This window comes from Mandrillus leucophaeus, unplaced genomic scaffold (genome assembly GCF_000951045.1).
Source record: "Mandrillus leucophaeus isolate KB7577 unplaced genomic scaffold, Mleu.le_1.0 Scaffold1135, whole genome shotgun sequence".
In the NCBI taxonomy this organism is placed as follows: Eukaryota; Metazoa; Chordata; class Mammalia; order Primates; family Cercopithecidae; genus Mandrillus; species Mandrillus leucophaeus.
This window is the reverse complement of record NW_012099599.1, coordinates 482,121-503,870: the sequence shown is the minus strand read 5'-3', so window position 1 is coordinate 503,870 and position 21,750 is coordinate 482,121. Positions and strand designations below refer to the sequence as shown.

General features: G+C 41.9%; 2 protein-coding genes across 2 annotated transcripts in view; one reads left to right on the top strand and one right to left on the bottom strand.

The window, feature by feature from the left end:
- FARSB (phenylalanyl-tRNA synthetase, beta subunit) overlaps positions 1-7,113 on the top strand; it is an 88,395-nt gene extending 81,282 nt beyond the window's left edge. Inside the window, exon 17 of the mRNA XM_011996028.1 lies at positions 6,836-7,113. Within this exon, the coding sequence (XP_011851418.1) occupies positions 6,836-6,987 (152 nt within the window). The 3' untranslated portion in view covers positions 6,988-7,113. The remainder of the gene's footprint in view (positions 1-6,835) is intronic.
- A 12,212-nt stretch (positions 7,114-19,325) lies between these two features.
- The window catches only part of SGPP2 (sphingosine-1-phosphate phosphatase 2), a 122,503-nt gene continuing 120,078 nt past the window's right edge, over positions 19,326-21,750 (bottom strand). Inside the window, exon 5 of the mRNA XM_011996015.1 lies at positions 19,326-20,044. Coding sequence (XP_011851405.1) covers positions 19,493-20,044 — 552 coding nt within the window. The 3' untranslated portion in view covers positions 19,326-19,492. The remainder of the gene's footprint in view (positions 20,045-21,750) is intronic.

Genomic DNA, 21,750 nt, shown 5'->3' with positions numbered 1-21,750 from the left:
CTCACTGCAAGCTCCGCCTCCTGGGTTCACGCCATTCTCCTGCCTCAGCCTCCCGAGTAGCTGGGACTACAGGTGCCCACTATTACGCCCGGCTAATTTTTTTGGCATTTTTTAGTAGAGACAGGGTTTCACCCTGTTAGCCAGGATGGTCTCGATCTCCTGACCCCATGATTCACCTGCCTCGGCCTCCCAAAGTGCTGGGATTACAGGCGTGAGCCACCACGCCCAGCTCCAGCTAATTTTTTTTTGTATTTTTAGTAGAGACAGGGTTTCACCGTGTTGGCCAGGATGGTCTCATCTCCTGACTTTGTGATCTTCCTGCCTCGGTCTCCCAAAGTGCTGGGATTACAGGTGTGAGCCACCATGCCCAGCCTCGTTTTTCTTTTACATGCCCTATTTGTCACCTGAAATCTTATTCTGAAATTAAAACAGCTATCAAAATTACATGTTTAAAGTTATGTTTGCACTAAGTTAGCTAAAGTTCTCGATTGAATAAGTTAACTAATTGTGAAATTTGGATACAATCTCATACAGTCGACATTTCTATTCTTTCCTTAATTAGTCCTACCACAGTCTCTTTTTAATTATTTCACTGTACTTGTGGAGGAAGCAATAAGTTATTCCTTTTCGTTTGAGAAATAGTCCCCTTAAAGATTTTTTTGTCAGGTGAAAGACTGGATAAAGAACCATTTGTTGGACCAAGAAAGCAGAGTAATTTCTTTTTTTTTGAAGTTGTTATTCTAAATATATTCTATACATTTTGAAGAAATGTGAAAATTGTGGGGGAAAATGATATGGGTTTGAGACAAATATAGGATGATGGCATTATTTAAGAACAGAAGTTTTCAAAACAGACTGACAGTGAGGATACTTTTTAACCTAGAAGTAAAAGTCCTTTGGTTTTACACAGTTTGAGACGGATTTAAAGTTGGAATTAGCTGGGTCATCTTGAAGCTCCTTCCTGACCTCCTTTAGGTTTTAAAATATGAGTGTGCATGTGTGCGTGAGAGACACATAGCTAAGATTAGACTTTAAAATAGATCTCAGTGTTTCCTGAGCATTTCTATGTAATCATTTCGTATTTGCCCTGCTAATTAACAAAACGTTTCATAAGAAATGTTAAAGAGTAAAAACCACAGAAATAAATGGTAAATGATAAATTCCTCTACACAAATTAAGACGGGTAAATTTTGGAGTTACGATTCCAAATATTTAGTCACAAGGAGATTGTGGTAATTGTTAAAATTAAAAGATGGTTATTTGTTGAAGACATTTCTCCATCACTTAGAGGACTAGGTAGTGTGGGTTTTGCTGATTTCTTTTGAAGCATAAGGCCCTACAGGATCCTGTCTGGATTTGTAATATTATGCCCTGCCCTGTGTTGATGGAATGTTGCTGTGTCATGGGCTCCCTGAGTTCCATGCTGCGGGGTTAAGTAGGTACCAGTTCCCTCACATCCAGTTGCCTTCACTTTAAGAGTTAATGGTGTCTGCAGGTGTGTTGGGATTAGCACTGTAAAGTTGTGTAAGGGGTTTTTCTTTCTTTTGATCTTCAGAAAGGGATGAAAGATGGCCATTAAACTCAAGGGATTAGGTCCCTTCTCTTTACAGACTTTAGCTACCATAAATATTTCACTTCAAATGCAAGGTGAAGAATTGTATACATCAGGGGAAAATGGGTGTTTTATGTTACCAGTTGGAAATTATTCAGTCTCCACCTACAAATTAAATTGTCTTTGCAGAGACATTTTCTCCCAACTGAGTGTCCTAGGATCTGAAAAAATGTTTTTGTGTTTATATCTCGATAGTGATTTTTTTCCTCCTCATATACCTAAACCTTTTTCTTTCCTTTTATAAGCTAATGTCTTACCTACATTGTACTGTTTTCTCCCTTGAGTTCTCTTCCCTTGTGTAAATCCATTGGTGCCTTCAAAATACTGCTGGTTCAAAAACTTTGAGAACAGCCACCCTTAGGAATGACACCATGCTCACGTGGGATAAGTGTGTGTTTTGTTTTATAGTCTATATATGCTGTCTCTTCCTTTAAATCAACATTGTTTAGAAAAGGAAGGTGATGTTGATGGGCTGGCAGCAGAGTCCTACAATTCCTGTTACTGCATTCTCAGAAAACTAGTGGGAAACCAGGAGGAAGTTCCTCCTCTGTAGGAAATTATGGTTCCAGTCTCATTCCACACTTTGCCACGTCACCCACCCTGTCAGTTTCACCCCAGAATGGAACACTGGAGATGTTTGTTTCCCTTTTCTGGGAGGAGAAGGGCTTGGGTAGATGCCAACCCCCAAATCAGCCTGTGAAATGATTATTCCTCCCTTCACTCCATAGTACATAATTAGTCACTTAGAACATATTTACAGTATATTCAGTTGGCCCAGTGGCTTACAATATCTATATAATTTTGTATTTTTTTATTTCATCCCTGAAGTTGGAGACTTATATGTAGTTAAAACTCATGATGATAGTTTCTGTTGTTTGCCATATATGGGACATATGGACATTCCTTTTCCAGTGTTCCCTGCCCCCCCCCTTTATATTTTGTTCTTATCTCTTTATTGCAGAAATTTTGGGTGGTTAAGTACCAGATTGCAAGCAGTACAATATGTGGGTTCGAGCCTCACATCATGTATTAGTACTGTAAAAAAAAGGGAAAAATTTTATGAGTAGATGACTTTTTACAGATGGGCCAAATAAAATACCAAATGAATGAGTTGAATATAGCCAGTGGCAGGGGGATTAAGATCAGGAATTAAGACTCTGATTAAGAAGGTGCTTGATAACGCCTTCTAATGTTTTTAGATTAGGGGGTCTGCTCAGTTACCACCTTAAGCTTCTACTTCCGATGCTCCCTAAAATTATAGGAATGACTCTATGTGTAAAGCTTACCCAAACTTTGGGTCTATAATACTACTCTTAAAAAAAAATGAGGCAAAAAGAAACTGTGAAAAGTGTTTAGCAGTGAGTAAGAGAGGGAGCTTACAAACTCTTTGATGGTCAATTAGCCAGAAAATGTGCTAAAGACTGGGTGCTGTGCTGGATTACAGGCCCAGGAATTACCCCCAAGGTCCTGAGAGTGGTCCTGCCGTTTGAGCACAGAGACAATTACAGACCTCTAGGAGATGCTACAAAGGCTTTAATTAAGGGACTTACTAACACCCCACTAAGTTTTGGAAATTTAATTCTTATTTGTGCTTACCTGATGTTTCTTTTGTCCAGACTTTCACATGTATTTCAACAGAGAACACTATTTCCCCCACATCTGTTTTATGCTGGAAGCCGTTTACTGTGATAGATAGCAGCAAAGCTGAGAATTTAACCAGTATAAGGAAGTAGGTAGAAAAGTGGGCTTGGGAGGCTTTTGCTGGGAACATTTTGGGCTCACATTGAAAATTGTAGTACTATGCATCTCGAAACATCAGTAAGAGAAAACTAATGTACTTTATAGAATTTGAATTTTAGAATTCACATTTCACAAAGCAATGTGATTTTCTTTGAATTGGCAACTTCATATTTCTAGACACAGCATGCTGCTCTTTCTCTAAAAATATGTTTTTGTTTGTTGATGCTATAAGGTTACCACCCAGGTCTGATTTTTCACCAGCCTAGACTCATATTTTGTTCCATTTAGATGTGACTGTTTTTATTTCTGGAAATACTCTGCTTTAAGATGCATTAGTCCTAGCTAGAGCGCTATGATCACATTAATCTACCGGAGTTATTGTGAACTGCCCGCTTTCTGCCAGCAGTGGAGATGCTCTCATCTTTGAACTCTAGGGCCTAATTGTTGCCCAAGTCGGCCATATCTCCCTTGTTTTCTTAGTGAAGTAGTTATTCTCTCTTCTGTCCTTTGAAGCAATTCACTTCTGCCTGCAAAATTTGGTTTGAACCTTAAAGGTTTTCAAAAGCACTAAGAAATGTTTGTGTTTTAGTAACATTATATTTTCCTTCAGTATTTCTAGTTTACATGTAATATCTCATCAAGTGGCACATTTTTTAGATTCTCTCTGTTGTACCAATAGACTACTTGAAGGACCTTTTGTGTGCATACCTCTTAATTTGTGTATGAGGAGGACAGAACCTCAACCTTGCTGAAAAGAGGAGTCGATAAGAAAATCACACGTGTTTAACCTGTGATAACAATTTTAACTTGCCATTTTATCATTTTTCACAAGGTCAGATATAAAGCATGCAGTTTTCAGCAAAGTCGAGTTTATACAGAAATCTTATCACTGGGCTTCATTTTTACATGAGGGTTGGTAGGGAAGGATAATTTGTGTTGGATACTAGGGCAGCAGGCTTCATTTTTACGTGTGAGTTGATAGGGGAGGATGATTAGTATTGGACAAGAGGGCAGCAGGCTCCTGTATGTGCTATCAGCTCCATTGGACCACTGTGAAGGCCTTCTGACTCCAGAGTGGTTTGAGATGCTGCAGTGGCCTGGATGGGTCTATGGGCCCAGGTGAGAGCTTTTGGTGTTTATGTTATGTAGAATACTCATATACTTGGATATGTTTTAAATAAAGCATAATGTGAATTTTAGTTCTTTTTTGCTTTTCTTTGGAAAGAGGGAAAATTATATTTAGTGACAAAAATATTTTTGTCTGATCAAGTACCTAACTGGTTAATGAGCTAAAGCAAAGTTTGATCCAAACTTCTGGAGAGAGGTAGAGCTGGCAGCTGAAGAAGAATATAACTGAATTTTGCTAAAAAAAAGTGCTGATTCGAGAAGTCGTTTTATGAAGTAAAAAATTCTAAGCTCTTATCTCTTAGGCTTTATTTTGCTAACATTGTTAGAACTAGCACATCTGGCTTAGATTCTAAAATAGTTTGGTTTTATGCTTCAGTAAAAATGAAACCAATCAAATTGGAATTGAAGATAGATGAAAGGATGGATTTTGGTACAATGAGGATTCTTAAACACAGTAAAGTTACCAGGGAAGATCTTGAACATTGTCTTTCTGAGTGTCCCTTAAAAATAGGCTGGTGTCAAACATCAGCATCCCACAATATACCCAGGTAACAAACCTGAACACGTACCCCTTGAATCTATTAATAAGATAGAAGTTGGAAAAAACCACAGCAAGCTGGTGTCTTTTTTTCAGTTAGTGTGGTTGTATTCAAGTCTAGCTCTGTAAAGGGGTGCTGGGGTGCTGGGATAAACAGTCCCCAGCAGTCCTTCCAGTTCTGCAGTTCTTGATTATATTGCTTACCATTAACACCTTATGTAATCTTCACTTACATGTCATTTGAAGATTTTTCTTTTCCTTTGGGGAGTTGAGGGGTGGAGAGTTTTGTCTTTTAAGTTAGATATTTATTTTGATAGAATTAAAATGTACCATCTTTATCAGATTTAGTAATATTCATATGAAACTGAGACTCTATGTTATTAGTTGGGTTTGGTTTCTGCATTGTTTTATTTGGTTTCCCTCCCTATCCCTCACCCCAAGTGTGGATTAGTGCACAGAGCCAGATAGTTAAATGCAGTCACTGAAATTCTTGCTTTAAAAGACAGTGAGGCAGAATTGTTTAGTTTGGAGACATGTGAAAAAGAGGCCACCTTAGTATTTCACCTCTGTTGCTTTGGGTTTACTTAAGTTGACAGTTTAGAATGTTTTCCAGCTCTTTCCCCAGAAATATAAACAAAATCGTTCTCTGCTGGTCAAGAAATATATGTAATTGCCTTTGTCTCTATGGTACTAACTTGATGGTAGCGGGTTCCCCTCCCCTGCAACCTGATTCTGTATCTCTTAAGCATGCTGACCTTGGAACCATTAGTAGAGACTCAGCAGTTTACACTTTCATCAATAATGCACTCGCTCTGAAGTGGCAGGCTGGACGCTGTGGCCCAGCTCTGCATGGGTATTTATAGTGTGTGCCAGTAAATGTTTCTGTTGAATCGGTCAGGAGCTGCAGGCCTGATCTGTTTTCAAGTTGGTGGTGAGAGCAATGAGTCGGCATATTTGTAAACCTCAGGAGAGTACAGTGCATTGATAGATTCCTGTGGCACTGGTAATTTCATGAATATGGAGTGGGCCTATATGTTCATTTTTAGCTCTGTAAACCTCAAGAATTGTTACTGTCTTGGTAAGCTGTATCAGTGCATTGGCACTGATGAAGGGAGAACTTTCTGCCTGTCTTGAAGTAAACGAGGCATCAACCCAGACTTGTGTTGGGCTGACCTTTGCTGTGGTTTTACAGTAGATGCTCCAAAACTGCCTAGAAAGCTGTTTTCAGATGGGAATGTGGGTTGCCTTTGGTAGCATGGCCTGTCATCAGAGGTGTGGTTCCCCCGGTAGCGGGCCTGTGATACTGTGGCTCCGGTTTCTTTATGTAATAAGGTGAGAAAGAGTGACTTTGTACAGAGCAAATGAATTCAGTGTCGATGTCTTATCCGGTGAGCGTTGCTATGGAAAAACCTGTTTGAAAACAGGTTCTTCCCATGCAAGTTCATCAGTTTTATGTTTCATATTTTGCCTTTTGTCCTTTTTAGGACCAGTTCCAAGTGCAGGCAGAGGTCCCCTAGGACTTCTGACTGTGGGCCTTCAGCAGCCTCCATGATTTCATCATTCCTGCTCGGGCCCCTGTTACCAAAAATACAGGACCCTTATTTTCATATTTGCCCCTGATTTTTTCCTTGCAAGAGTTTCTTGATAGCAAATTCTTCTTTTAAATACTAGAAAGTATGAGGAAGCGTTCTCTTTTCATAGCCAGTGGTTTAAAGAATAGTTATTTTTAAAGTAGACTAGTGGGCTTTTAGTGTTAAATGTCTATTGACATTTTGCCAGAAGAAACATTGATTTTTCTTTCACTTTGTCTTTTTCAGGGCCTGCTTTCTTCCCCGGGCGATGTGCAGAGATCTTTGCCAGGGGTCAAAGTGTTGGGAAGCTTGGGGTCCTTCATCCTGACGTTATCACCAAGTTTGAGCTGACCATGCCCTGCTCCTCGCTAGAAATCAATATTGGACCCTTTTTGTGAAGATTGGTCTCTGTGGTGTGATTCTCTTCCCAAGTGTCCCTTTCTCCTCCCCTAGTGTCCTTTAGTCTTCCTCCACGGGGAACATCTATTCGGGCTTTAATGTTTAATAAAGTAGAAAGCACTGTCTGGCTGTGTGGGTAGAGACCACCCTTTCCCTGCATTAGACCAGCTTGTGCCATATGCGAATGTGTCTGTGTGTGAAGCTGCATTGTTGGGTAAAAGCCCTGTGGAGTGCCAGAGAAATGCACTGGCAGAGTGCAGGATCTGTTCTGAAAGGCAGATGTGCTCCTCAGACATCAGAGCATCACATTGGAGCGGATTACTCCTGCATAGCAAGATTCCATTTCTTTCTTTATTGATAAAACAAGATAATTGATGAGAGTTCATGTTGCGTGAGTTTGAGATAACTGAGGGGTTTAGCTTTGATTTTCTACATTTGACATGTATTCATCATTGAGAAACACTAAAATAACGATATTTTTAGAAAACGTTTAAGAATCAATTATGGTCCAACAATTATAGCTTCTGAGATCAGTTTAAAGTGAAAGAAAATTCTGTAATACAAGGATTCAAAATATGTGAGGGTGCACAGGTATTTTTTACTCTGTGATACTCTAAGATGGAGTACATGCAACGAAGATCTGTTCTGCTGTAAGAGTTAAAATGGACAAGTATTGGTATCAATGCAGTATGAACATTAGGAAACCATGAGAAGCTTATTTTTGCCATAGGCCATACGTGTTACTGTAATCAGTCAGTTATAAAATCATGGTTTTAAATACTTAATTGAGATACTAGTTTCTCTCTTATAGGGAGATATTAGGCCTCTTTTTTCCTGAAGCTAAGCTTCAGCCAATCCTCCTTATTTTATATCCCAATTTCCTTTCTTACTTCAATCTAGAATTCTCCAGTAGGTACCATCTCTGAAAAAAAGCTGAGTCTAATGTTTGAGAGAAGTTCTCAGGTACTATTGAAGTAATAAGAAATATGATAAAATGTAATACTTTAGAGTCCCAGTAGAAATAGCTAACAAAGACCAGGCGCGCTGCAGCTCATGCCTGTAATCCTGGCACTTTGGGAGACTGAGGTGGGCAGATCACTTGAGGCCAATAGTTCGAGATCAGCCTGACCAACATGACGAAATGCCATTTCTACCAAAAATATAAAAATTAGCAAGGCATGGTGGTGTGAGCCTGCAGTCCCAGCTACTTGGGAGACTGAGTCAGGAAAATCTCTTGAACCGGGAGGTGGATGTTGCAGTGAGCCGAGATTGTGCCACTGCCCTTCAGCCTGGGTGACACAGTGAGATTCTGTCTACAAAAAAAGATATAGCTAACAAAGATAGTGAAATAAGAATTATGTTTATGGATCTTTTGCTGAATCTACTACTAGGAGAAAACCCAACCATATTACAACCTTGAATTGGGGCAGTAGTGTCTAACTTGCAAGATTTGTGAATACACAGACTTCCATCTGATCCTTCACAGCTCTGTTGTAAGCAGATCCTTACAACATTTTAAAAATGAAATATGCCCTTTAAAAATAATGCCTGCCAAAAGGACTTGTATCCAGCATGCATGAAGATTTCTTAAAACTTAATAATAAAAATAAAACAACTGTTTTTTTAAAATGTGCAAGAGTTGAACAAACATTTCCCCAGAGAAGATATATGAATGGCCAGTGAGCACTTGAAAAGATCCTCAATGTCATTAGTCATCAGGGAAATGCAAATAAAATCCACAATGATAAACTGCATACCCATTAAAATGGCTAAAATTTAAGACCCATAAATCAAATATTGCTGAGACTGGAGCAAGTGGAACTTTTCATGCACTGCTGGTGAGTCACAATGTAAAATGTTACATTGTGACTTTAGAAAATAGCTTGGCAGTCTCTTGAAACATACACCTACCATCTAGCCATTCTATTCCTAGGTTTACCCATATGGCCAAAGATTTGTATGCAAGTGTTCACAGTGTTACTTACAGTAGTTACAAATTGCAGTCTATCCATACTATGGAATACTTCTCAGCAATAAGAAGGAATGAACTACTGATCCTCAAAACAACATGAATGAATTTCAAAACAGTATGCTAAGTGAAAGCAAGAGACACAAAAGACTCTTTAATTCTATTTACATAGGAGTCTAAATAAGTCAAAAGCAGGTTGGTTGGCAGGAGCTCAGGAAAGAGAACTGACTGCAGTGGGTTAAGAGGAAACTTTTTGGGTATGGAAATTTTATCTTAATTGAGGTGGTACGTGTACTTCAGGTGTAGGTTATACCTTCGTAAAGCTGGGAGAAAAAGAATGTAATGTAACATGTAGTATTTTACTAATTTTAACTACATAACACCAGTTGATAAATGGCTAGAGAAATAGCCTGAACTGTAGAATTGGCAGTTCTGTTCAGGATGGCTCACTGGTCTACAACTATTAATGATATATTCTCCTTTAGTTTCAGGTTCGCTCTAGTTAAAATCATGGCTTAGGGATCATCATATGATAGCCATTGTTGAAGTAGGTGGAACCATTTGTTCTGTCAGCAGCTACCCACCTGGATATTTTTGGGGGTGGCCAAAATTACTTGTAATGAAAAACCCACTAATGCCTAATTGTATATAATTGTATATCCCAGCCTGAAAGGGGAAAGATCAACTCCATGCATCATGTAGATGTTTCTGCCCTTGGAAGCAGGAAATGGTAGGAAGAAAAACAGCGTCGGCCGCATTGGAAGAAGCGAACCTTCAGCTCATGAGTCGAGGCTCTGCAGCCAGATCCTCTTACGCTTGTCCCTGGTGAAGCATTTGAACTGGAGCCAGGGCAGTCTGTGAGTACTGCCAAAAGCCTTTATTACAGAAGATGCATACCTTCTTAGTAAAAACTGGGAGCTGTAGTATTAAAGTGAAAATTAAATGGAATTGATTTTTGTTCTAGCTTAGAAACTTAAATTCTACCACTACAGCCTGACAGTCCTGCAGTGCTCTTCTGGTTTTTGTTTGTTTGTTTAGATGGAGTCTTGCTTTGTCACCCAGGCTGGAGCGCAGTGGGGCGATCTTGGCCCACTGCAGCCTCCACCTCCTGGTGGAGGTGTTCTCCTGCCTCAGCTTCCCGAGTAGCTAGGACTGCAGGCGTGTACCACCATGCCTGGATAATGTTTGTATTTTTAGTAGAGACAGGGTTTCACCATGTTGACTAGGCTGGTCTCGAACTTCTGACTTTAGGCAATCTGCCCACTGGTGCCTCCCAAAGTGCCGGGATTACAGGCGCCTGGCCTGCTCTTCTGTTTTTATTTTTGAATTGCTTTTCTTTCACATTTTAATTTTTTTGGTTTAATAATGGTATGAGAGTAGGAATTCTCCCTGATATGTAGGGTGAAAACAGTTGAGTTTCAGAGAGATCAATAACTTACTTAGAAGTCACATAGCCAATAAATGAGTTTGAGACACTGTATAAGAGTGACTTGGAGTCTACAGCCCACTCACTGATTTGCATTATTTATTTATGCAAAAGTAAATAATGGGACTTTCTACACTTAATATAAAAATAATGGAAAACAAAAAGTTAAAACTTGTTAAGTCCAATACTTTAAAAAACCTGTTCAAACTATGGTCTTCCTGAGCTAATCTACCTTTCTTCCTTCTGATTCCCTAAAGTAACTAATCACTGTTAACAATTTAGCCTGTATTGTTTCCTTAGTTTGGACATTTTCCTTGATTTGTACAGTCAGCCACACACAACTCCTCCCATTTTTTGGGGGGTCATGCTCTACATACTGGTTTGCAACAAGTTTTGTTTTTTATTTTATATATCTCTCATGACATTTCACTTAATATGTCCCATTTTTTCAGGTCAGTGCCTATAGACCTATCTCATTCTTTTAAATGAGGTAATATTCTATTGTACAGATGTCCATAATAGTTCAATTATTCCCCTGTTGGTGGACATTCAGTCATTTCCAACTGTTTGAAATTATAAACACTGCTTCAATGAACCCCCCATCCTGCAAAATAGCACGGCTTAGGGTCCCAAGGAAAACCAGTCCTAATAGGTGCAAGACTGTATAAATATTCACTTTTGACAGACACATTCAGAGATGCATAGAGTTCATTAGATATTTCTTTGATGTGACGTTTGTACTCGAACAATATATTATTCCAGTACCTTACATCTTAGATGTAGAAGTCGCTAGGTCAAAGGATGTGTTTTGAATGTAAAACATGTTGAATGACTAGTCTTACATTTTAAACAGGAGTAATCTACTACAAACTAGCCAGCCTAATCACTACCCCTGCTCTCAGCAATGATGGGCACATCAGCTTGGTGAGAGAGAACATTGCTCACAATCTTGCTTCTCAATCTTAATCTGTTTGTGCTTGATGTTTTGTGTAACATCACTAACCCTAATACTTGAGTATTGACTTTGACCCTTCTGACCATTTTATCCAAAAGCAGAAAGATAGCCTTCAAGGGACACCATTGCCTTAAGCAGAATATGCTATCCAACTTCTGGCTTGTAATGTTATTAGGGCCTTGAATAACTTTTATATTATTATGGACTGAATGTATCCCCACAAATTCATGTTGACCCTCTGACCTCCAGTGTGATGGTCTTTGGAGATGAGGCCTTTGGCAGGTGATTAGAGCTAGATGAGGTCATGAGAGGGGGGCCCTCATGACCAGCTCAGTGGCCTGATAAGAAACATCAGAGAGCTTGCCCTGTTTCTTTGCCTACCTGGCGCACACATACAGGAGAGGTGACGTGACCACACAGCAACATGGTGGCCACTGGCAAGCTTAAAGAGGGATCAGAATGAAACCTATTTTGCTGGCACCTTGATCTTGGACTTCCAGCCTCCAGAACTGTGAGAAATAAAATTCTTTTATTGAAACCACCCACCCTGTAGTCTTTTGTTGTGACAGTCCCAGCAAACTAAAACACATTATTGAAAACTTGCATTGAAAAAGTAGAGAGTGGCATGCATGATAAAATTCAAGGCAGCAGTACACCTCTGGGACAGTCTGCAACAGTTCCCTAATCTGCCTGTATCCATGAGTGCAGATAGGAGTGAAGCCTCCTGGGCTTCCAGTCTGCAGCGTCTCTGTTAATGGAAACCTGATGGGTGCCGCTGTGAGTGGGGCCAGTTATGCACAGTGCACACTAAACACAGATCATTTTAGCCTTCCTAGTCAGCCACTAATAAAAAGACGCTGAAGTATCATGAAGGTGAGAGAGAGATTTCCACCATGCCTCAATACAAACCCCAGTCCGGGCCTCCGCGTGACAGGTGTCGTGCCTAGTGTTTTGCACAGGTCATCTCAGAGCCCTGACCAGAGCCCATGTAGGGAACACGACCTGCTTGGATAAAAGAAGGGCTGCCAAACGACTGTGCTTGACAAATGGGCCAGGCAGCAAGAAGGGCAACGCAGACGCAAAGCGGTTTGAGTCCACGCTGTCTACTTCATGTTCAGGTATTCTCTGCTTTGACTTTCTAGTAGGCAGAAAGGATGACTATGAATATTGTAGCTAGACTGTGAGTTGAATAAATATCTCCAACAAAGGGTCTAATTGAATTATGTTTGACCAAACCCTGTAGGGTTTTTTTTCTTCCGATGTGACTAATGGAGTGTGCTGAGGATATACTCAAGGTCCACACTCAAGCTTTTCATTCTTCATCTGTAAGGTTTGGCCTGCCTTGTTTCTGTTGAAGAAAGGCAGGAAAGAGGCATGAATCTCCATGAGAAAACATTTGAAGGCTGGGTATGGTGGCTCATGCCTGTAATCCCAGCACTTTGGGAGGCTGAGGTAGGCGGATCTCTAAAGCCCAGGAGTTAGTGAAAAGCCTGGGCAACATAGCAAAACTCCATCTCTACCCACCCCCAACCAAAAAAAAAAATATATATATATATATATATAAAAAACAAAAATTAGCTAGGCATGGTGGTGTGCGCCTGTAGCTGCCATGTGAGCCAGGATTGCACCACACAGCACTCCAGCCTGGGTGACACAGTGAGACCCTGTCTCAAAAAAGAAGAAAAGAAAACATTTGGGGAAGAATCCATCACGTGAGGAGCGCTGGTGACGCTGTGAGAGAGAGCTGCTGCATACACCGCTGGAATCAGAGACTTGGAGACATGAAGTAAATCTGGCCTTCTAGGTGGAAAGGTGAAGATGTGGAGAAAATGTGCCTGGTTGATATCAAACCTGATAGCAAAAGAAGTGTTCTGCTTTCCACATGTCACAGCTTTTTGTCAGGCATAAAATACTGTCCCTACAATAACCAACTGCTTAGGGCTGACAAGAAACCAGCTGTGACACACAGAATAAACAGTCACATTTGTTGCTGGAAAGGTACTGAGAAAAAGCCGCACTGGAGATAGGTGGGATTAACTAGAGATTTTTTGGTGTGAGTCTTGGGCAGAACATTTAAACAAAGGAGCACTTGGGTGACACTGGGGCAGATGAGACAAGATAGCTAGACAGAGGTGCCCCTTAAGCAAATCACGTAGGTGAGATGACTTGTGCAAAACACTAGGCACAAGGCCTGTCACGTGGAGGCCCAGACTGGGGTTTGTATTGAGGCATCGTGGAAATCTCTCTTTGATCTTCAGGATACTTCAGCGTCTTTTTATTGGTGGCCAGTTAGGAAGGCTAAAATGGTCTGTGTTTAGTGAGCACTGTGCATAATTGGCTCCACTGACAGTGGCACCCATCAGGTTTCCACGCGACAGAGACACTGCAGACTGGAAGCCCAAGAGGCTTCACTCCTATCCGCACTCGTGGATACAGGTAGATTACAAGACTCTTGCAGGCATGGGCATTAAGGCAGCACCCAACTGTCACCCTGGCTCACCCCCAATGATCTGAGGCCATCTCTGTGTATATTCAAGAGGAATTGACATTTGAACACCTGCATTGGGCAGAACCTGGCTTGCCATAGACAGAGAGTGTTGAGTGTATGCGTTAAAGAAGCATTACAGAGGAACTCCTAGCTACATCCTTCCTTTTCTTGTTTGTTTTTGTATGCCTTATAGACAGGCATGGAAAAAGAATTACTATTTTTGGTTTTGTATGGCTCCCTGTCTCATGTGGCTACAGTTTTAAGACTTTAACATTCTCTTCATGGCCCACATTTAACTGTGATGTCTTCTTAATGTGCAGTCTGTAAATATCCAAGTCTGTACTACAGGTGGTGTGCACAGAGTCACCTATTAAAGTCTTATGTTCACAGAAATGAAGAATCAAAATTTTAACTTGAATTTTAACGGCAAACCCATACGTGCAGTTAAAATTCAAGTTAAATCAAAACACAAGCAGCTTTGAGGAAAACATCTCTTGTCTCAAATGAGATAGGTGTATATTGCTGTTCCACTTGGCTCTTGGGTAGCCTCTTACTAGAAGATGAGGGCTTCATTCACAATCATTAAATAAAGACTTGGAGCATTTTGAAGTTCCCTGAAGAGCCAGGATCATGGTAAAATACTTTTAAAATGAAGTTTCACATGACGAATTCAGGGAACTGAGCAAAGAGAAGACTGAGGAAGGGAGTGGGCATGAAGGACACAGAAGGAGGTCCCAGCTGTTGGTCATGTCCACCAAGAGAGGAACAAGAAGGATGGGAATGACGCTGTGCATGCAGAGATGGCAGAGGGGGAAGGTGCTCAGGCTGACTGGTGAGTACAGTTAACCCTTGAACAAGACGGGCTTGAACTGTACATATTCAGTGGTATATGGATTTTCTCCTGCCTCTGCCACCCCCGACACAGTAAGAACAACCCTTCCTCTCCCCTCTCTTCCTCTTTCTCCTCCTCCTCAGCCTCCTCAACATGAAGATGATGAGGATGAAGACTTTCGGGATGATCCTCTTCCACTTCATGAAGGGTAAATGTATTTTCCTTATGATTTTCTTAACATTTTCTTTTCTCTAGTTTATTGTAAGAATACAGTATGTAATGCCTATAACATATGAGATATGTGGTAATCTGCTTGTGCCATCAGAAAGGCTTCCCATTTATGGCAGACTATTAGTCGTTAAGTTTTGGGGGAGTTGTAAGTTATATGCATTTTTACTACATAGGAGGTTGGCACACCTGAGCTCCGAGTTGTTCAGGGGGCAACTGTATTTCAATGAGAAGTGATGAAAGGAATCTGTGAAGTTACCTCTGGACGTCACCCCCTCTGGGAGGGGCTTCTCACACTTCTCGTTCATGTGGTTTGATTTCGCAGTGTCACAGCCCTGTGCTCATCCTTTATTACACCACCACCACTGTTAGTCTTACAATCACCAACACGGTTTGGTGTTTTCTTGTAAGAGCCGGAGGTGTTTGGGAAGTGCCTCAGACAAGCTGTTCTGTAGCCATGGAGTACCATCTCCTACCTACTTCCTGTCACGTTCCCTGTGCAAACCCCATCTGTTCTCTAAACCTCGCTCATGCAGTCTCCCCCTCCTCCTAGTTCCCATGTTGTCATTTTCTCTTCCCTACAGCCTTAACCATTTGGCTCTTGAATTGTAATTCTCCACCACTACGTCTTCTCTGTCCTGCGAAAACCGCACAGGATAGGTTGGAGCGTTACATCTCCTACGTCCTGCTCGAAGTACAAATAGAGTCCTGGGTCCGCCCTTGCAAATAAGGGGCAGTGTCAACTGTATGAACCATCGCAAATAGCAAATTTGGGATGCTTAAAGGCAGAGAATATCATTGCAGTGACAGGCTGTGAATTTGAATTACGGTTGTGTTTATTTGGTTCAGCGGATAGAGAACTCATCTCTAAAAACCTTTCACTTACCTTAACTAGCAAAACTTACAACAATTTACCTTTCAAAACATAGTGACATTTAACTCCATATAAGGTAAAAGGAGGTTCTTTAGTATCATGGAGTAGAGGAGGGGCTTTAAGGATGCCAACATGCCACTTCTTTCCTGTCACCACACCTGTGGGCCCTCCGTGGCTCGCCAACATTTGCACATGATTGGATTATGACAAAAACAGAGAATTATGTAGCCTGCCTCTTATTTTTGTCCCCTTTTCAACTCAGGTCCAATGAACTCAGAGAAAAAGGTCTACGTTAAGAAAAAAATCCAAGGAAACAGAACACTGGCTTTTAAAGCATTTAATAAGTCAAAATCAAATAAAAGTGATTTTAAAAAGAATAAATTTACATACGGTACATAAGCAAGACAGCTGAAGGTTTCTAAAATAGAAATCTGGCGCATATGGCCCGAAAACACCACGTGCTTTGATTACACTCAGGAAGCATGAGTTGCCTATTTGAGTGAGAAAATCCCATGTTACAGTGAGATCACTGGGCATGTTTTAGAGTAATTCCAGCCACTGCCATGTAAGTGTTTTTAATTCAGGGGTGCCTTCTACGTTTTCATCTTCTGAATATATTGTGACGGTGCAGGTTTGAGCAAAACTAGCATGAAATGAGAGCTGTTTTAGATGAAGACTGCAAGATGGATGGCTTGGCCCACAGTGGCAGTGGGTTGGGGGTGGAATGTGGACAATTAGGATAAAGGCATGTCATTCTATCTGACTCCTGGAGGGGCAGATAATCCTGGGGGCTCTGGTGTCACAGTTCCTAAAAGCAAGTTTGGCCAGACCGTAGGCTTACATTGTGATGAGCTTGCCTTTTAAATTAATCTTCAAGACGCCAGATCAAGAGAGGGACCGTGGACCTAGACTGAAGCCAGACCAGTAGGGGGCGCTCCTTCCCCAGCGAGAAACTCCAAATGTCTTGAAAGGAGCTGAGCCATACCCTTTGAAGGGGCATGCAATGGTGTGAGAGTGAGAGAGGATTTAACAGAGCAAAGTGCTGTGTGAGTAATGAATGGAAGAGGGCTAGCAAGGCAAGAGTGTGAATCAGGTAATGCCTTTTTTTTCCCCGATCAATTATTTTCTGATTCTACACCACAGAGCAGGAGTGCTCAAAAACTGAGGTTGGCATCACCAATATATACTTTTCATTCTCCAGTTGCAGTAATCAGATACTTAAAAAGTGACCAACCTATGACAAATCATTGACTCATTCTTTAATGTGCTGTGGCTGATATAGTCAGCCTCAACCCAAATTAGGTAAGGACAGCCTTAAATATATCAGTATAGCTGATCGGCCTTCCTATTGTTGGGACTTAAAAATAGAGACAGCAGTAAAAATTATGTATATGATATGTATATCATATATATGAGATGCCAGCACCCACTGCTGTGACAATGATCACAATCCCTCTTTTTAAAAGATACACGTGGGAAAAGCTGATCCTTTTGTCAGTTGACTTCAGACAAGTCAACCACAATTATTTTGTGTAGATATCCGGTGTTGTGAACTCTGGCTGGGCAGCCGTGCGGATGGAAATACAGAAAAGTGCCTCATCCAGCTGACAGCCACTGCTCTGCAGGGGCAGATGCAGGCTGGGAGTACCTGCAAGCTAAGGCCCTTCCCCTGAGTTGTGCTGCAAATACTGGGCAGAATTTGATGTAAAAGAAGTCAAATGGCAGGTCATCTTGATCTTTGCCTTCTAACTATAATAAATGTGAGAAGAATTTTAAGTAAAAACAGGATGTTTTGCTAGAAATTATTAAGAAATTGGAACGCTAAGTTACATACTAAATATCGTCACAACCATAAAGCTGTAGAACATATTTGAAATAAAGAAAAATGTGATTTTTCAGTTTTAACACGTTAAGAGCCTCTGTAACTTTTAAGGATGCTAATTTTTTCCGAGTATGCACATGGTGATGATGTGTTGGGTTGGTAAAGCACTGGCTTCAGTCCTACAGGCACTACACCTCAATGGATACTTTGTTAACGATAGTTACACTAACTTTAAAAACAGTTCTTGATACCCCTTCCTTATTCTTAGGAACTGAAGAGGAGGGAACTCTAAGGAGGGAACTCTAGTGTTTGCATAATCATCGCCTTCCAATGTTAAGAGGACTCACCCTAGTAGACTTAATGGGCTTTGTATTTGGTTGGCTTTTTTTCCCTAGAGACACTAAAGTTGTTCTTGCATTCATTACCCTTAAAATTGCCAAGAGGTAAGAGGTGGGAAGACAAAAAGGGAGCCTGATTCTATTCAGTAGATGAGAAAATAGATTTACAGAAGATAACAGTGAAATTGGAGGAGTAATGTCAGGGAGGCCTTGTCAGGACCAGGCAATGTCAAGGAAGCCTATCCCTTCTTTGTCAGGCTCCAGAAAGGATTGCGTTCATCTGTTCTTCTACGGATCCACTTTCCTAGGCAGATGCCAGTGCCTTCCAGGTTTGTACGAAAGCAAAACACTGCTCACTGCTGACAATGGGCAGAGGGCCTGTCCCAAACCACTAGGAAGCAGGAAAGGGTGAGAATCTCAGTGAATCCCAGATGTATCCACCTGTGCTGAAGGCTAACCCCCAACCTGTCTGGTGAGGTGCGAGCAGCCAGTTTTGTTTCGTGGGTCAGAAGAGTGTGTTAATGGTACCTGGAATCCTGCAAAATCCATGGAAACAAGGAAGAGCAGATCCCTATTTCAGCATGAACACCAGGCCTCATAAGGAAAGCAGGCTTTTCCCCATGACCTCACAGCTCTGCCTCCGCCTTTCATCTCTCACAGTGAGCTTTCTTTCACAGTGGTCTTACCACCCAACCAGTAAGTCTAATTTGATCATAACAAGGAGGAGGCTGGGCACAGTGGCTCATGCCTATAATCCCAGCACTTTGGGAGGCTGAGGTGGGTGGATCGCTTAAGCCCAGGAGTTTGAGACATGCCTGGGCAACATGGCGAAACTGTGTCTCTACAAAAATTAGCTGGGCATGGTGGTCCATGCTTATAGTCCCAGCTACTCAGGAGGCTGAGGCAGGAGGATCGCTTGAGCCCGGGAGGCAGAGTTTGCAGTGAGCTGAGATTGTGCCACTATACTACAGCCTGGAAAACAGCAAGATCCTGTCTTAAACAAAACAAAACAAAACAAAACAAAAAAACACCAAATAAATGATAAGGAAGTCACTCTGTCCAAGAAATGCACTTTTATATGGTACCACCCCTTCTCCTGGACCAAGGTTCCTATTTTGGAAGTAAGACACCGTGCTAGGCAAGGTTGTAATGGAAAAGAAAGGCTGTATCTCCAGCCTCCCAGATCACCCCATCTCTGTTGGCTCTCCCGAACCCAGTGGGACTCCTAGCTATTCCTAAGCCAGGCTACAATTCCTGCCAGCCCATGACTAGGTCCAAAGTCCATGCAACAGAAAGAGGAGCAGGGGCCGGGGTGGGGGTGTGCCTTTAAAGATCTAGATTATGGATTTTAGCCTGGGTTCAGCTGTAGCATAACCATTACAGACTAATGACCGCTATGAGATAGTTTTTCCTTTCACACAGCAGCATCATTTATCTGGTAGTAGCAAGACAGCCGTATGACTTTTTTGTTGTTGTTGTTAAAGAAAAATAAGTTGTCAAGATTTGCCTACCAATAACTTTCCTACGTCTTGGCTCTCATGTCCAGTGGGCTAGTTTCCAACTGTTTGAGACTCAGGGTAGTCCCAGAAACCTGTGCAGCATTGGCACAAAGGTTGTAGCGCAGATACCAACAGATGTGTAGGTAACAAACTTGTAAGGCACTTCAATCTCCAGTCTCCGCCTGGCCTCCTTGTTCCTGGTGACCACCTTGAACCATGAGTATAGCACTTGCAGCGAGAGGTTTTGTACAAGCTGACGAACCAAGAGGATCAACACAATTCCCACTGCAAATTTGGTCAGACCCAAAACGAACATATCAGTGGTGAGCGGTGGGATGTTCTGAATGACAGGGAGAGGTTCAGCCGGCTGGGATACAAGCTGGAAGGAATGGTTGATCCAGAATCCTATGGTCACTCCAGCCCCAGCAGCCAGAATGGTGGTGGTGTCCGCCCGGGTTGGGCTGTAGTAATCAGAAACAGGGTAATTGTAACACAGGAAGAACGGCACAACTATGACACACACGGGGAAGAGGGGGCTGGCTGAGTCCAGGCGGTCAATGAAGGTCCAGGCAGGGTAGGTGAGGACGATGAGGAGTGCGGTGATCAGGACGCCACCCAGCACATCCTTTGGGAAGGAGAGAAAAGAACAGTGTGAACCAATGAGTGTTTCCTTGTATACAGGTATAATTTGAGTCAAATATGGTTAGTTTGATATTTAAAACACAATTTTTGCATTGTTTTATTTTACAGTACATGTTCAAAGAAAGTGTAAAGTTGTAAAAATTTGAAGTGAAAATGGGAAAAAATGCTCCCAGCAACCATACTACTCATGTTACATATCTTCTTTCACCTTTTTTACCTTTTGGAATAAATTCTGTATTTGTTTTCTTAATGAATAACTGTAATCTCATTGTCCTTCAAACTTATATAAATCTAGTATTTTGACACTTATATCACAAATACTGTCACCATCTTCACAGAGGTGTCACCATCCCTTCTTGGCAGGTGGGGGTTGGGCTGCAGGCTGGCTGAAGGGGGAAGCTCGCAGCTGGGGGAGCCAAATGTACAAAGCAAGCACATCATTGTTATGTAGAGGACATGTTCCTTTGGTGTGGTTTGAGGAGACATTTGGATGTGGTAGCACCAAAATTCTTCTACATCAGCCTTGGCACTACTACCCCGCCTTCAGAGACAGGATTTCAAACAGTGTGCATACAATTTCGTTGAGCAGTTGTACCATGCTTTATTTAATTAATCCCATTCTTTAGAACAGTAGCTTGCTTTCTTCCATTGCCTCCTCCCTTTCCTGCTTAAAATATCTTTAACTCCTTGATGTCCCACATGTCCCTCTTTCCTTAGTCTTCTCTTTGCACCATATAATTAATCAATTTTTAGTTTCAATACCTAGAGTTAAGCACTTTCCCTAAGTTTGCATATATTCTTTTTTTCCTATATGTATAATAGAATTCTAAGGCTTGGTCTTGCTTTTTCTAATAACTTCATTATTTATTTCTCTTGTTTAGTGTCTAATACAATGACATCTGATTTGGATAAACAATGGGTGAGAATTAGATCTTAGAAATAATCACTAAGGCAACAGCAAGTTTCACAGATTAGGGGGTATCCATCCATCTATCCTTCATAGAGTGGCCATGTATGAGTGCCTACTGTTTGCCAAGCACAGTGCTAGAGGATCCAGGTGAACCAAACACACACCATCCCCACCTGTCCTGGACCTCACGGTCTGGTAAAGAGACAGGGAGTTACCATTATTTCAGAGGGAAAGAGGTTGACTAGGGATCTTGATGGTCCCTGGGGGCTGGAAAGGAGAGAGTGAACACAGGCAGGAGCCACTTCACACAGGGCCCTAAAGTCCAACCCATGCCATGAGTACTACATCCTGGGAGCAGCCTGAGGCCCTGAAGTATCTCTCACTGGGTAGCAACACGACTGGGTTTTCACTTTAAAAAGATTGACCGCAGTGGGGAGGGTGGACGGGGAAGGGAGGAGTCAGGGTGGAGGTGGGAGAACTAAGGGTGGATGGGGAAGGAGTGAGGGTGAAGGGAGAGGAGTGAGGGGGGAGGAGTGAGGGTGGATGGGGAAGGAGTGAGGGCGGGAGGAGTGAGGGTGGATGGGGGAGGAGTGAGTGGATGGGGAGGAGTGAGGGTGGATAGGGGAGGAGTAAGGGTGGATGGGGGAGGAGTGAGGGTGGATGGGGAGGAGTGAGGATGGATGGGGGAGGAGTGAGGGTGGATGGGGAGGAGTGAGGGTGGATGGGGAGGAGTGAGGGTGGATGGGGAGGAGTGAGGGTGAAGGGAGAGGAGTGAGGGG